This window comes from Musa acuminata, chromosome BXJ2-5 (assembly GCF_036884655.1).
Source record: "Musa acuminata AAA Group cultivar baxijiao chromosome BXJ2-5, Cavendish_Baxijiao_AAA, whole genome shotgun sequence".
NCBI lineage: Eukaryota > Viridiplantae > Streptophyta > Magnoliopsida > Zingiberales > Musaceae > Musa > Musa acuminata.
In genome coordinates, this window is record NC_088342.1 from 30,197,501 (window position 1) to 30,214,161 (window position 16,661).

At 45.5% G+C, this 16,661-nt stretch overlaps 1 protein-coding gene across 1 annotated transcript in view; it reads right to left on the reverse strand.

Moving 5' to 3' along the window:
• LOC135612616 (V-type proton ATPase subunit c1) overlaps positions 1–3,134 on the reverse strand; it is a 3,550-nt gene extending 416 nt beyond the window's left edge. The window contains exons 1-2 of the mRNA XM_065109107.1: positions 2,953–3,134; positions 2,571–2,856 (exon numbers count right to left, since the gene is read on the reverse strand). Of these exons, the coding sequence (XP_064965179.1) occupies positions 2,571–2,856; positions 2,953–3,028 (362 nt within the window). The 5' untranslated portion in view covers positions 3,029–3,134. The remainder of the gene's footprint in view (positions 1–2,570; positions 2,857–2,952) is intronic.
• Between the last annotated feature and the right edge of the window lie 13,527 nt (positions 3,135–16,661).

Here is a 16,661-nt window from a genome sequence, read left to right on the forward strand (position 1 = left end):
AATCATTAATTATTTATATCATGGAAAAAAAAATAAAGCATACAAGTTTTCTACAGTCAAGGCTCACATTAAATGCAATGCTACAATGGTTTAAAAATCATAGAACATGTTAAGTGCCCTAAGATCATTGCCTTTATGCTTGCAGCCATTTACCAAAAGTGATTGGATTGTGAGATAAAAGCTAGATGTGTGGCAATTGTAGCAGAGATATTTAACCCAAAGATGCTATCTGGCAAAGCACCAAGATTGCATCACGCAACAATCTTGGTCAACCATTTGTTCTCCTGTAAACAGAGAGCAATGCTGCAACCCCCACAGCTCCACAATCCAGATGACCATAAGCAACCAGCTTCCATGAAATACTTCATCACAAGCTCACAGCTTACTCCAGATAGGCAAGGATTGTCACATATCCCACGCTTCTCTATAAACTACTAACATAGTTCAGTTTTTAAGATTGGTTAGCTTTCATCTCAGTTGGTTCTTTGCAACCTCATTTCCTGAAACTGCTCATTATAGGTTTTCAGCATAAGTTCACTCACCACTCTCCATGTGAATCTTCTTTCTTTACCTTATATGTAGACTAATACCTTCACAACATTACCAATCTTTCCGTCATTTTTATCAATTATAATATCACAAATCGATCCTCCAGTGTACAAACAACTAATTCAAAAAAATAAAAGCATCTTCCTATTTCTATAAGTTCACTCTAGTTCACATGATAGGAAAAGTCTTGTTCTATAACTCCTTTAAAGAACGACCATTCTTCACATATTTCAGACAACAATCTTAGTTCCATAGCCTTCTGTTGTTACTTCAAAATCATCCAACCAATTCATCAGCTAAGAAGATATCAGACCCAAGGATTTAAATACCAGTCAATACTGATTCAATAACCTATCAGACTTTTATATTGCCTGATGTAATCAAATAAAATAAAAAATCTAAAATAAGCAATATTGTACAAATATCAAGCTATACATTTTGATCATTGGTACTTGTTGAACTGATAAATACCTACATATTTGTCTGACCCATATTTCATACCATGATGCAACCCAACTCTTTTTATACTACAATATACTTCAGAAACTGTTGGTATGTTCCACAACAATTGTCATTAGAGGAAATTGTACAAGTATCATGTTAGGGATTGGACCCACTACCAGATCTTATCTAGCCTGGGAAGAGAGTAAATCTCCCACACAAAAAATAAAACTAAAAAAAATGTTATTGGCGATGAATAAAGAATATTGCGCAAAAGATGCTGCAAATATAAATACAAAGCTTATTTATTAGTAACTAGTGCCTATTCTCTTCTAAGAAAAGGAGTCAAATATGACTACTTTTGGATGTTGATCAAAGTTTATTTTTAAATTGGCCACTGAACCCCATTTGTTTGAGGAAAGGAATTGGATGGCTCCTTTCTGCACGAGAACAGGAGTCCTGGGACTCCTTTCTCACATCGGACAATGGATTCAGCACTCCTCTGAACGAGCCGGGTCAGTCTGCTCCACACACAAAATAGTCTAGCTTGATGTGAGATCTTTTTTCTTCTGCAATTGGCCTAAGAAAGACCTTTATTGCTATTGTGTTGTTGTCTGCTGCTGCCATGATTTATGTGTTGCTGTTGCTCCTCTACAGACCCACAAGCATCAAGAGAGGGAAGAAAGAAAACAGTGGAAAGAGAGAAAAAAAGAGAAGTTTATAATATTAATATATCAACTAAAAATCAAACTGAATTACTTATTCTTTTCGTACAGTGAGTCCAACAGAATTTGCTTCCTCAGTCACCCCCACAAAGGGTAAGGTTATCAAGGAAACAGCTGTCTATATTGAATTAAACTTAGATCCTTTAACCTTAGGCTTCCTTCTTAAAGTGCTTATTCATGGTACCGGTAATTCACTGCTTGCAGGTGTATTCTTATTTTCATGTGCAAGCACCATAAATTAATTAATAAACAAAAGCAAGATATCAAAAGCACAGCATTGCCATCAAAATGAGCTCAAATCAATCAACATTGATGAACTTTCAAATAATTCACTCAACAACTATGAAAATGACAAATTATATCACATGCTAACATGCAATATTCAAATCAATATAATCATTTATTATAGATACAGGCAAAACACAACGATGGAAAAGATACAATCCTTCACAAGGGAGTGACACAGCATGTCTTAACTTACCAAATCTAGGGGATTTAACTTATGAGTCTGCTAAATTACATAGGATTTTATATGTTTGTTTTTAAGTGTCTTGAGGATTTCAGCAGTTAAGATAGAATTCTGTCAAGTTAATTTATAAGTTAAGATATTCTGTAATATCATTGTTCTTTTGGAAAAAGATATGTAATCCTATAAAAAGGCATCTCATGTCTGCAAGCAAGGTTCAACGATTAATTTCTTATTAAGTTTCCATAAGTTGAAGTAAACAGCCCTATCTTATTGTTCCATCCTGGGTCAGGGAGGATCATGAATCTGATTCAATCCATGAATAGCAACAAAATTCAGATGTATCAATAAGAAAAGAATGCATAGGGAACAGATCCAAAGAGATTTACCTGACACCAGCATCACCGACTATCCCGATTGCCATGCCAGCAGATAAACCGGCAAGACCACAAGCAAGCCCAGAGGAGAGGTGAGCATACCCATCAAACAGATAATAGGACTTCGCCTTGGGGTTGATCCCGGTGCTTATGATCACAGCAATGATCAGCCCGTAGATCCCGAGCACTCCGGCCATGACCACAGGCACGATCGACTTCATCACCAGCTCCGGCCGCATCACGCCCATGGAGGCCACCCCGACGCCGCTCTTTGCCGTCCCGTACGCCGCTCCCATGCCTGTTAACGGCCGAAGAGAAACCGCATCAGAACACACGACCAGGATCTGCGCTACAAGAGATGAAAAGATTCGAGAACGAGGGATCTGGGCATCACAGGAGAAGACGAGGGCGGCCGCGGCGCCGAGGAAGCCAAAGAAGGGGGCGGTTTCGTCGCCGCTGAAGGTAGACATCGTGCCCCGGAGATCGAAGAAGCCCCAAGAGATCCTACGAAACCCTAAGCTTCAGATCTCGATTCCTTCGTCGACTTCGTTTTATTGGTGTCAATGGAGGAGGAAGGAAGCCGACGACGAATGGTTTATAGTGATCGCCAAGGTTCCGGAAAAGCCCTTTGATCTCATCAAACTTACGGTGTCTAACAAGGATTTAAAGATACATGTGGGTGTAATTGTCATTTTACATAAATAAACAATGACACCTCTTTTTTTTTTTTGGTCGCCTTATTGCCTTCGAATTCATATCTAATGTCTACTAGTTATAATAATAACGATAATATTAATTGTTATGCACCTTTATATCAATATCGACCCTCCTTAGTCCTATCTCGAAAGGGTAAGGTCATTCAAATGGACTAAAGAGTGAGGTCAGATCGGGGGTTGGCTCTAAGGTGAAGTTGAGTTGTCGATCTACGTCGAGATCTTTCACAACAGGTTAGCATCCGAAGGGTTCTCGACTCGATCTCTCCTATACTTAAGTTAACAAATGAAAATATGTGAAAAGTTGATCTTCTCTTTCAAAATAGAGAATTAGCATTTATACCTATAGGGATGGCGTGGGAGAACGATAGTTGATAATGGCCATCAGTACCTCATGCGGAGTGGTCATTTGGGTAGCCAATCCATACATCTCCTGGGATAATGTGGGTAGACTTGTTTGGATTCCTATGGTACGACATCAACTTGGCATCGACTTGTACAGTCCCATGTAATGTAGAGCTGACCAGAGGAACGTCGTTTATCAAGTTAGCTTCCTTCCATGTTGGTCAGACGTCGAGTCATGTTTCATGTAGATTGCAAATCGGCAACCCAGGTTGGTGTTGGAATATTCTTTATCAATAATAATAATAACAAGTCATAATTTTGTCATCAAAATATTCCAATAAAATTTGTACTGTTATGTTTCAACTGTGATGTGTTTGCTGTAGTGAGATAAAAGTAATATATCCATGCCAATCTATTTATTTTTAGCTGCCTTATTACAAATTAGTTGCGAAGTAAATATTTGATTTTTTAACATTATCTATCAACTATATGCATCAATTTGTTAAATGATAAAAAAAATGTATTTTACGGCATTATTGGGTTTTTTCACAATTCAAACATTAAAATTATTTTTTTAAAATAATTATTCATTAATAAAAACTAAGATTGAATCGATCTACAAAAGGACGTGTTATGGTCACAACACAAAATATGAGCTATCTATGACATCAATTTGAACAAAAAAGAAGAAAAATCATACAAAGCTCCATTAAAATCAATTTTCCAACCATTTATGAGCTATATATATGGCCAAACTATTTCAATACATATTATACAATCGTTTTTTATGATGATAGTAATTATGATAAGACTCGGCTGACGTCAGATGACGCCTCACGCCTTGATCGACGCGACAGCACCTGGTCAAACGGACCAGAACGCCGGCCGAGGTGCATTAATGCCTGCTTAGGCTCGGTTCTTCACGCCATGCCAACACCAGTGTCAGACGTTACTAGCCTGCCCCCTACAAGCGAGCACATCAGGAAACAATAAGCTTCCCTATAAATACCCTCGCATTCTGAACGGGAAAGGAGAGGGAAGCATACACACAAAAAAGACTTCTTCATCTAAAACCCCCTTCATATCATCTGACTTGATCATCGGAGGGGTCGGCCCGAGCACCCCGGCCCGACCTTTGTGTAGGTGCGAAGCCGAAGGTCCCCGCGGGACGCGCAGGCGAGGAGCTCTTGCTCGGAGGAAGAGGCCACCCCGTCCCGATCGGACCACCGCACCCGACCACCTCAACGGGCTCGAGGAACACCCCGAGGTGATCCTCGTCGTCCAAACCCGAGCCGAGCCGCATCGGTCCCGAGGCCACAGCTTAAGGTTGTTTCTCACAATAGATTGGCACTAGAAGGAGGGCCCGGAATGTCGGGTGATCACCCAAGCGGCTCAGATGAGCCCACAACTGAGAGGTCGCACCCGACTGAAGCCTCGGGGGAACATCCCCCGCACGGAGACCATCGTGACGAACACCTCGCCACGACCTCAGAACGATATTGGCGAATATTCAACGACCCGGGCTTGTCGTCGCCCGACGGCACCCCAACTGACTCAACGCCCGTGTCATCTGAGGCCTTTCAGGACCTCGCCCATCTAGTCCGAGCTCTGATGGGTATGGTGCAAACCATTATCCCGCTCGTTTCTCATCCGACGCACCCGCCTGCGATCGAACCACTGCGACGACGCAAGGCGCCCGTTCAGGCCCACACGACACTTCCGGAGCCCCCCGCTTTGCCTCGGGTCCGACCGGCCCCACTCGGGGATCCAGTGAAGGCAAACCCGAGCGGTCGTCCAAAACCCGAGGCATTCTCTTCGGATTCTATGGACTCCCTGTGAGCCCAGTTGCGCTTCGTCAGCCAGCGACTTGACGAGGTGCAGAAAGAGGTTCGTAGGTCCAAGGGAGAGCTCGGGGAGGACGCACACCAAGGTGCTAGTCATAGGTGCCCAGCAAGCCAATCACGTGAGTGATGGCACGTCTGACTTGATACAGAATCTTTTTGCTTATTATATTTTGGCGTATATCACTTTATAACTATTGCATAAATGCATATATATTGTGATGTCCTTGGATTTGTGCAATGGGAATCGGATCGTGATGAGATCACGATAATGAGATCGATTCACCTTTAAACACATATCCTAAATAATCCCGGTCATAGGTTACTCGAGAGGGACATCGTGATAACCGGATAGACTGGTGTGCTGTATACCCGTCCATATGATGGATGCAGCTGGTCTCATAGCTGCTCGTGTAGGGACACTAGGGATACAGTACAGGTGCTCATTGGAGAATGAGTTCACTGATTGATCCGCTTACGGAATGCTGGATGGTTGATGATGCCTTATTGTCAGACAACGATTCCGTAGTCCTAGTGGTGTATCTGGTTCTTAGACTTGAGACACCAAGGATGTCCTGTATGAGTGCTCCACTCTTTGATACCAGACTTATAGGTTTGGTTGTTCCCAGATCTAATACAGCTGGTCATTGGGAGTGGTAGTCGACCTTACGAGGGCTATTGAGTGTCGATAGAGGATCATCCACTCTCGGCATCATGAGAGGAATATCCTATGTGTTCTTGCTCAGACAAATCCCTGGCCAGGGTCATTCGGGTTGAGAGAGAAAGAGTTCTCCGGGAGAATCCGATTAGAGCGAGACTCGAGAAGAAACCGTGTGGGTCTGACAGCACCATGCTCGATATACGGTCTCTGGGATATTGGATGGATGAGGGACTATAGGTACATGGTAACTGAGGACAGATAGGTCCAATGGATTGGATTCCCCTGTATCGTCTGGGGACTACGGCGTAGTGGCCTAGTACTTCCGTAGTCGATGAGTCGAGTGAATTATTACAGAGATAATAATTCACTCAGTCAGAAGGAGTTCTGACAGGTATGACTCACGGCCAGCTCGATATTGGGCCTAGAGGGTCACACACATATGGTAGGCATTGCGATGAGTAGAGGTTCGGATATGAGATATCCGACGGAGCCCTGTCTTATTGGATGCAGATCCAATACCCACTAGGGAAAGGACCCATTAGGGTTTTGACACGGGATCTCTATAAATAGGAGGGATTCACAGCCTCATAGGCTAGAGTCTTTGCTTGCCCTTCCTATTCTCCTCTCCCTCTCCACCTCAGAGTAGGCCTGGAGTTTTGAGGAGCGTCGTCGCAACCCTGCTGTGTGGATCACCGCTAGAGAGGAGGACGCTTGACCTCCTTCACCCTCTCCTAAGGATCTGCAAGGAAACAGGGATATACGATCTCCCTAGGTAACACAATCTCTATACGCAGTTTTGTGTTTTGCGGATTTTTGCGCACCAATCTTCGCACGACGATGAACATCCTTTTGGGAATCGGGGATTTTTGTTTTCTTGTTCTTCCGCTGCGCATATGATGTCGCCCCCCCAATGATTTCCCAACACAAGGGTCTCCGTTCGCGCCCGAGATACGAGATCAAACAGTCCCCTCGGACTTTCAGCTCCCATCTCTGGACGCTTACGATGGCTCCACCGACCCAGCGGACCATGTAGCTATTTTTCGCGCCCAGATGGGGCTATACGGAACCTCTGATGCTCTAATGTGCAGAGCGTTTCCCACCACTCTGAGAGGGCCAGTCCACGCGTGGTATGGCGACTTGAAGACTGGAACGATCGCTTCCTTCGTCCAGCTCGTCAAGTACTTCGAGCTCCACTTCGTGGCCTATGCACGGCCGAAACTGTCTGTGGCACTGCTCATCAGACTCAAACAAAGGGAAGACGAGCCCCTCTCACATTTTGTGGATCGCTTTGCCACATAAATTCGGGGTTTTCTGGACACTCACCCCTCTCTGTTGGTGCAGGCATTTATGATAGGCCTGCGACCTTCTAGATTCCTCTGGTCCCTCGCGGAGCGACCTCCCACCACGGTGCCAGAGATGCTCCAGCGGGCTAACCGGTACATCGCGGCGGAGGCCTGGGCGGCCGTGAGGAGAAGGGATGACTTCTGGCAGCGGGCTCCATAGAAGAAGTCAAGCACCCGCGGTGGCTATCCGATGTAGTCCTCGTAAAAGGAATATAGGCTCTGCCTTAGTCTCTTCCGAACGAAGGCTCAGTATCTACCTGACTGCCTCCCGGTTCGCGGTTAGGTCCGACCTAACCCCCTTCGGTATCTACACGGCTCGGCCATAGACTGCCCGAGTCCACCTCAGGGCGGCCTTCCCACCTGAGCCGTATCCCTCGGCCGAAGACTGCCGAGTCCACCTCAGCGCGGCCTGCTCGCCTGAGCCATGTCCCTTGGCCGAAGACTGCCGAGTCCACCTCAGCGCAGCCTCCCCGCCTGAGCCGTGTCCCTCGGTCGTAGACTGCCCGAGTCTACCTCAGCGCAGCCTCCCCGCTTAAGCTGTGTCCCTCGGCCGTAGTCTACCCGAGTCTACCTCAGCGCGGCCTCCCTGCCTGAGCCGTGTCCCTCGGCCATAGACTGCCCGAGTCCACCTCAGCGCAGCCTCCCCGCCTGAGTCGTATCCCTCGACCTGAGCCTGTTGGGAAATCTTGGGGGCGACATCACATGCGCAGCGGAAGAACAAGAAAAACAAAATCCCCGATTCCCAAAAAGATGTTCGTCGTCGTGCGAAGATTGGTACGCAAAATCCGCGAGACTTAAAATTGCGTATAGAGTAGATTGTGTTACTTAGGGAGATCGTATATCCCTATTTTCTTGCAGATCCTTAGGAGAGGGTGAAGGAGGTCAAGCGTCCTCCTCTCTAGCGGTGATCCACACAGCAAGGTTGCGACGACGCTCCTCAAAACTTCAGGCCTGCTCTGAGGTGGAGAGGGAGAGGAGAATAGGAAAGGCAAGCAAAAGCTCTCTAGCCTATGGGGCTCTGAATCCCTCCTATTTATAGAGGTCCCCTGTCAAACCCTAATGGGTCCTCCCCTAGTGGATATTGGATCTGCAACCAATAAGACAAGGGCTTTGTTGGATATCTCATATCCGAACCTCTACTCATCGCAATGCCTACCATATGTGTGTGACCCTCTAGGCCCAATATCGAGCTGGCCATGAGTCATACCTGTCAGAACTCCTTCTAACTCAATGAATTATTATCTCTGTAATAATTCACTCGACTCATCGACTACGGACGTACTAGGCCACTAGGCCGTAGTCCCTAGACGATACAGGGGAATCCAATCCATTGGACCTGTTTGTCCTCAGTTACCGTGTACCTATAGTCCCTCATCCATCTAATATCCCAGAGACCGTATATCGAGCATGGTGTTGTCAGACTCATACGGTTTCTACTCGAGTCTCGCTCTAATCGGATTCTCCCGGAGAACTCTTTCTCTCTCAACCCGAATGACCCTGGCCAGGGATTTGTCTGAGCAAGAACACATGGAATATTCCTCTCATGACGCCGAGAGTGGATGATCCTCTATCGACACTCAATAGCCCTCGTAAGGTCGACTACCACTCCCAATGACCAGTTGTACTAGATCTGGGACAGCCAAACCTATAAGTCTGGTATCAAAGAGTGGAGCACTCATACAGGACATCCTTGGTGTCTCAAGTCTAAGGACCAGATACACCACTAGGACTACGGAATCGCTGTCTAACAATAAGGCATCATCAACCATCCAGCATTCCGTAAGCGAATCAATTAGTGAACTTATTCTCCAATGAGTACCTGTACTATATCCCTAGTGTCCCTACACGAGCAGCTATGAGACCAGCTGCATCCATCATATGGACGGGTATACAGCACACCAGTCTGTCCGGTTATCACGATGTCCCTCTCGAGTAACCTATGACCGGGATTATTTAGGATATGTGTTTAAAGGTGAATCGATCTCATTATCGTGATCTCATCACGATCTGATTCCCATTGCACAAATCCAAGGACATCACAATATATGTATGCATTTATGCAATAGTTATAAAGTGATATACGCCAAAATATAATAAGCAAAAAGATTCTGTATCAAGTCACACGTGCCATCACTCACGTGATTGGCTTGCTGGGCACCTATGATTAGCAATCTCCCACTTGACCTAAAGCCAATCACCTATGTGTCTGATCCCCATCAGACCCCTGTGACGCTCAAAGACAATCTGAGACAACGGTTTTGTTAGTGGATCTGCAATGTTATCTTCGGATGGTACTCTTTCCACTGCTACATCTCCTCGGGTTACGATCTCTCTGATAGGTGGAACCTCCTTAGAACATGCTTAGATTTCTGATGAGACCTAGGTTCCTTTGCTTGAGCAATCGCCCCATTGTTGTCGCAATATAGGGAGATGGGCTCCTCGCTACCCGGCACGACTCTCAAATCTGTGATGAACTTCTTCACCCAGACTCCCTCCTTTGTTGCATCTGATGCAACAATGTACTCCGCCTCTATGGTCGAGTCAGCAGTGGTATCTTGCTTGGAACTCTTCCAGCACACTTCTCCTTCATTCAAGGTGTACACATACCCTGAATTTGACTTGCTATCATCGACATCAGACTGAAAACTTGAGTCAATGTAGCCTTTAACCTTAAGGCTATTACCTCCATATACTAGTAAAAAATCCTTAGTCCTTCTCAAGTACTTAAGGATACACTTTACTGCTTTCCAGTGCTCCAAGCCTGGATCCGCATGATACCTGCTCGTGACACTCAGAGCATGAGCTATATCAGGCCTAGTACATAGCATGACATACATACTAGACCCTATTGCTAAGGCATAAGGAATCATATTCATGTTCGCCCTTTGTTCTGGAGTCTTTGAGGACATACTCGTAGAAAGCGATATCCCATGTCTCATCGGTATGAGACCTCTCTTGGAATTTTCCATGCCAAACCTTTTGACAATAGTTTCTATGTACCTGGATTGGGACAAGCCAAGCATCCTCTTGGATCTATCTCTATAGATTCTAATCCCCAAGATATAGGATGCTTCCCCTAAGTCCTTCATGGAGAAGTGTCTAGATAACCAAGCCTTTACTGTGGATAGCATTCCTATGTCGTTCCCAATGATGAGGATGTCATCCACATATAACACCAAAAAGGTGATAGCGCTCTCACTTACCTTCCTGTACACACAAGGCTAATCTTCGTTTTTAACGAAGTCATAAGATCTGATTGCCTCATCAAATCTTATGTTCCAACTTCAGGAAGCTTGCTTTAGTCCATAAATGGATCTAAGCAACCTACACACCTTATCTGGGCAGTTCTTGGACACGAATCCCTCAGGTTGCATCATATACACCTCCTCCTCAAGGTTCCCATTGAAGAATGCGGTTTTCACATCCATCTGCCAGATCTCATAATCATAGTGTGCTGCAATAGCCAATAGAATTCTGATGGATTTTAGCATTGCTACGGGTGAGAAGGTTTCGTCGTAGTCAACACCTTGCTTTTGACGATACCCCTTAGCCACTAGCCTTGCATTATAGGTCTCTACCTTTCCATATTCTCCGATCTTTTTCTTAAAGATCCACTTGCAATCGATGCGTACAATACCTTCGGGCGCATCAACTAGGTTCCAAACCTTATTGGAGTACATAGAATCCATCTCAGAATTCATGGCTTCTTGCCACTTCCCGGAGTCTATACTCATAATAGCCTCCTCGTAGGTCTGAGGATCAATATCCTCAACATCCTCTCCTCTAATATGTCCCACATATCTCTCATGAGGATGGGATACTCTATCTGACCTGCGTAAAATTGAAAATTGTGTATTAGGTACCTAAACAAACTCGGGTTGTAGAGTGGTGCTTGAGCTTGGTTCTCCAACCTCGCTCAAGTCTATCATTCTCCCACTGTCTCCGCCAAGAATGTGTTTCTTCTCAAGGAACACTGCTCTCTTAGCTACAAAGACCTTTTGGTCCTCGAGATGATAGAAATAATACCCACATGTTTCCTTGGGGTATCCCACAAATTTACATCGCTCTGTCCTTGATTCTAACTTATCGGAGTTATGTCTTTTAACGTGGGCAGGGCAGCCCCAAATCTTAACAACCTTAAGATCAGACTTCTTCCCTTTCCATATCTCATATGGTGTAGATACTACCGACTTAGTTGGAACTCTGTTCAGAAGGTAAGTTGCGATCTCTAGGGCATATCCCTAGAATAAGATGGGCAGGTCAGCGAAACTCATCATGGACCATACCATATCTAATAGAGTACGATTCCTCCTTCTAGAGACACCATTGAGCTGAGGTGTATAAGGAGATGTCCATTAGGATAATATCCCATGGTCCTTGAGGAATTGAGTAAACTCTGTACTTAAGTACTCACCTCCTCGATCTGATCGAAGAGTTTTGATACTCTTTCCAATCTGGTTCTCCACCTCATTCTTATACTATCTAAATTTCTCAAAGGCCTCGGACTTGTACTTCATTAAGTACACATATCCATACCTTAAGAAATCATCAGTAAATGTAATGAAGTAGGAGTAACCTCCAATGGCATGAGTTGACATGGGTCCACATACATCACTATGTATGAGTTCCAACAGCTCAGTGGCTCTCTCTCCAATTCCACTAAATGGAGAGTTGGTCAGTTTTCCACGAATGCAAGACTCACAAGTTGCATATGACACATAGCCGAATGAATCTAGATATCCATCATTTAGCAACTTTTGAATCCTTCTTTCATGGATGTGACCTAGCCTACAATACCACAGGTATGCACTATTCAACTCATCTCGTTTCCTTTTGGACACATTTACATTCATGATATATGGAGTGGTGTCTAACATAAATAAACCATTATGCAATGTTCCTTTCGTGATGATCTTATCATCTAATAATATCGAACAACCATTGTTCTAAAAAACAAAATTATATCCACTAACTATTAAACATGAAATGGAGATAATGTTTTTGATAATAGAAGGAACAAAATAACATGCATCTAATGCAATAAAAGCTCCACTAGGCAGATGTAGGGCAACCTCGCCAACAGCTACTACAGCAACTTTTGCTCCATTACCCATCTTGAGGTCCATCTCGCCTCTCACTAGTCTCCTAGGTCTTGCCAGAACCTGCAACGAATTGCATATATGATAAGCACTACCGGTATCCAATACCCATGTGTTATCATAAGAGTCTGACAAATGGAGACTGATCATGAATGTACCTGAAGCTTCATCAAGCTTTTGTTTCGCCCTTTCTGCAAGGTACTCTTTGCAATTTCTCTTCCAGTGCCCATCTTTACCATAGTGGAAGCACTGGCCTTTGTCCTTTGCTGGGTCTTTCTTAGCAACCTTTGCTTTACCTGGTCTGCCCTTGCCCTTTCCCTTCTTAAGGGACCTTTCTGCTTTCCTTTTCTTTTTGGTCTCACTAGTGTAGAGAACTGGCTTCTCTTTCTTAATAGTACTCTGTGCCTCCCTCAACATATTGAGGAGCTCTAGGAGAGTCACCTCAAGCTTGTTCATATTAAAATTCATTATGAACTGTGAAAAGGAATCTGGTAGGGACTGAAGCACAATGTCCACACACAAGTTATCCTCTAGGACCATTCCTAGACCTGTGAGTTTCTCTATCCACTCAATCATCTTTAGGACATGTAGGAGAATGGATCTGGCATCCATCTTTCATGTTATCTCTGTAACTCAGGTATCATAGAGCCCAACATATAACACTGAGCAAAAATGGAGTCATCAATGTACTTCACGTAGCGAGCGATCTTATCCTCGTTTGCCCCTTCTTCGGGCGCAGGCATCACTGTATAAAGGACATACATGATTTTCTCCACTGTGAGAACAATTCTCAAGTTATGGAGCCAATCCGTATAATTTGGACCAGTGAGGCGGTTGACATTAAGTATGTGACGTAAGGGATTTGAAAGCGACATTTTCTGAAAATAAAGATGCAGCAGAAATGAATAACATGCAGATTTTGCAAGAAATAAACTATCAAGATATGGACTTCTATCTTAATATGCTCCCACTATTTTACTAACGAGTCACGCGACACCCTCAGCACGTGAAACGGAAGTCTCCGGCAGACTTCTAGTGGGGATCAGGATCCAATCAACGTCTTAGTGTAACCTCGAGGGACTCGACCAATCACACTAAGCCTAAAAGGTAGGCAACTCTTGCCGATCACAACTCCTTGTGATTCCCGTCTTGTTCGACCTCCGAATCACCATGGCCTCGAGGGACTCGACCAATCATGATGCTCGATTAAGTCAACACCTTCGTTACAAGATGAGTCTGATTTGATGATATACCCTCGAGGGACTCGACCAAGTATACCATGCCCTCAGGTCACCGGTGACATCTCTATGTCGTAAGCAAGATAGCGAATCGCGATATAGGTGAGTCTCGAGAGACTCGACCAACTCAACCTACACCGGGAATCGGTTCCTACTTATAATGATGGAAGGCCACGTGGGTCAATCTAATTGTCTCACGTTTACCGACTTAATATTATCAAGAGATGTTTATATGATTTGGTCTCCTAATATGACATGTCACACATATACATATTTAATATATATCTACATCGCATGCAAATATATATACATATCTAGTATGTGTATAAGCAATCACACCAGATGATCATGGACCACAACCTAATATGATTAGGCCCAAGCCAGTAGGCCTAATCACTCACATCAAGATCTATGTATGCAACGGTGCATCTCCATGCCCTGTGATCGTCCATCTCGTCCTCGTCGGTTCCGTCGACATCTTGATGCATCTTCATGCATCACGATCGTCCGTCTCGTGGGTCCCGCTATCGCATCCACGCTCCCGCTGTGCCTCCTCATGTGATTACAACTTAATCATAGGCATGCAGGCCCGACAATAAACGAGAAATATAATGGAGGCTCGCAGACCTCAATAATAATAATCACAAGTACACACATCACACGGTCCATGATCATCCGTCCACACATCATACATCACATGTATAAATAATCATCATCATGTAGGACTACTAGATAATGATAAAAAATAATAATCAACTAAATCTTTTAATTAATTAATATTTTCTGAAATCAGGGACATGTAGGGAATTTCTCAATTTCTAAGGGTATTTTCATAATTTAGACAAAAGATAGAAACTGGAATTTCTCAAATTCCGAGGGGCAAAACTATCTTTTTGCCTAGAAAACCCTAATGCCCTACTCCCCTTTGCTGCTGCCGCCGCCGCCGCCACCTTGCTGGCGGCGGCCTGTACGGCGGGGCGAGGGCGCTGCCCTCGCCTACAGGTGGCACGCCCGCTGGCGGCGCTGTCGCTGCGGGTGGGCGCCCCCGCGGGCGGTTCTGCCGGCGGGGCAACGCCCACAGGCGGTGCTGCCCCTGCAGGTTGGCGCCCTTGGGGCGCCGCCGCCTCTGCGGGCGGTTCTGCCCGCGGGGCAACGCCCGCAGGCGGTGCTGTTCCGCCGGGCGGCCGCCCCTGTGTGTGTGTGTGGGGGGGGGGGGGGGGGGGGGGGGGGGGGGTTGCACCCGCAGGAGCAGCGGCGGCAGGCGCCGCTACCTACGACACCTCACCCCGCGGGAGAAGCGGCCGCAAGCGCCTCTGCCCGCGGGCTGCCAGCGCCGCCGGACGCAAGCCTGCTGCAAGCAGGCCGCCGGCCGGCTGCGATGCACGCACGCAGATCGAGGGTAGCAACTATTGCTGCCCTCTCTCGTTTTTATGTCAACGATTTTGACGTCAAAATTCTTCCTAAACACAACACACGCAGTTCAAAACCAATCATTCGCACGAACAACCTGGCTCTGATACCACTGTTGGGAAATCTTGGGGGCGACATCACATGCGCAGCGGAAGAACAAGAAAAACAAAATCTCCGATTCCCAAAAAGATGTTCGTCGTCGTGCGAAGATTGGTACGCAAAATCCGCGAGACTTAAAACTGCGTATAGAGTAGATTGTGTTACCTAGGGAGATCGTATATCCCTGTTTCCTTGCAGATCCTTAGGAGAGGGTGAAGGAGGTCAAGCGTCCTCCTCTCTAGCGGTGATCCACACAGCTGGGTTGGAGAGGGAGAGGAGAATAGGAAAGGCAAGCAAAAGCTCTCTAGCCTATGGGGCTCTGAATCCCTCCTATTTATAGAGGTCCCCTGTCAAACCCTAATGGGTCCTCCCCTAGTGGGTATTGGATCTGCATCCAATAAGACAAGGGCTCCGTCGGATATCTCATATCCGAACCTCTACTCATCGCAATGCCTACCATATGTGTGTGACCCTCTAGGCCCAATATCGAGCTGGCCGTGAGTCATACCTGTCAGAACTCCTTCTAACTCAATGAATTATTATCTCTGTAATAATTCATTCGACTCATCGACTACGGACGTACTAGGCCACTAGGCCGTAGTCCCCAGACGATACAGGGGAATCCAATCCATTGGACCTGTCTGTCCTCAGTTACCGTGTACCTATAGTCCCTCATCCATCTAATATCCCAGAGACCGTATATCGAGCATGGTGTTATCAGACTCATACGGTTTCTACTCGACTCTCGCTCTAATCGGATTCTCCCGGAGAACTCTTTCTCTCTCAACCCGAATGACCCTGGCCGGGGATTTGTCTGAGCAAGAACACATGGAATATTCCTCTCATGACGCCGAGAGTGGATGATCCTCTATCGACACTCAATAGCCCTCGTAAGGTCGACTAACACTCCCAATGACCAGCTGTACTAGATCTGGGACAGCCAAACCTATAAGAATGGTATCAAAGAGTGGAGCACTCATACAGGACATCCTTGGTGTCTCAAGTCTAAGGACCAGATACACCACTAGGACTACGGAATCGTTGTCTGACAATAAGGCATCATCAACCATCCAGCATTCCGTAAGCGGATCAATCAGTGAACTCATTCTCCAATGAGCACCTGTATTGTATCCCTAGTGTCCCTATACGAGCAGCTATGAGACCAGCTGCATCCATCATATGGATGGGTATACAGCACACCAGTTTATCCGGTTATCACGATGTCCCTCTCGAGTAACCTATGACCGGGATTATTTAGGACATCACAATATATGTATGCATTTATGCAATAGTTATAAAGTGATATACGCCAAAATATAATAAGCAAAAAGATTCTGTATCAAGTCACACGTGC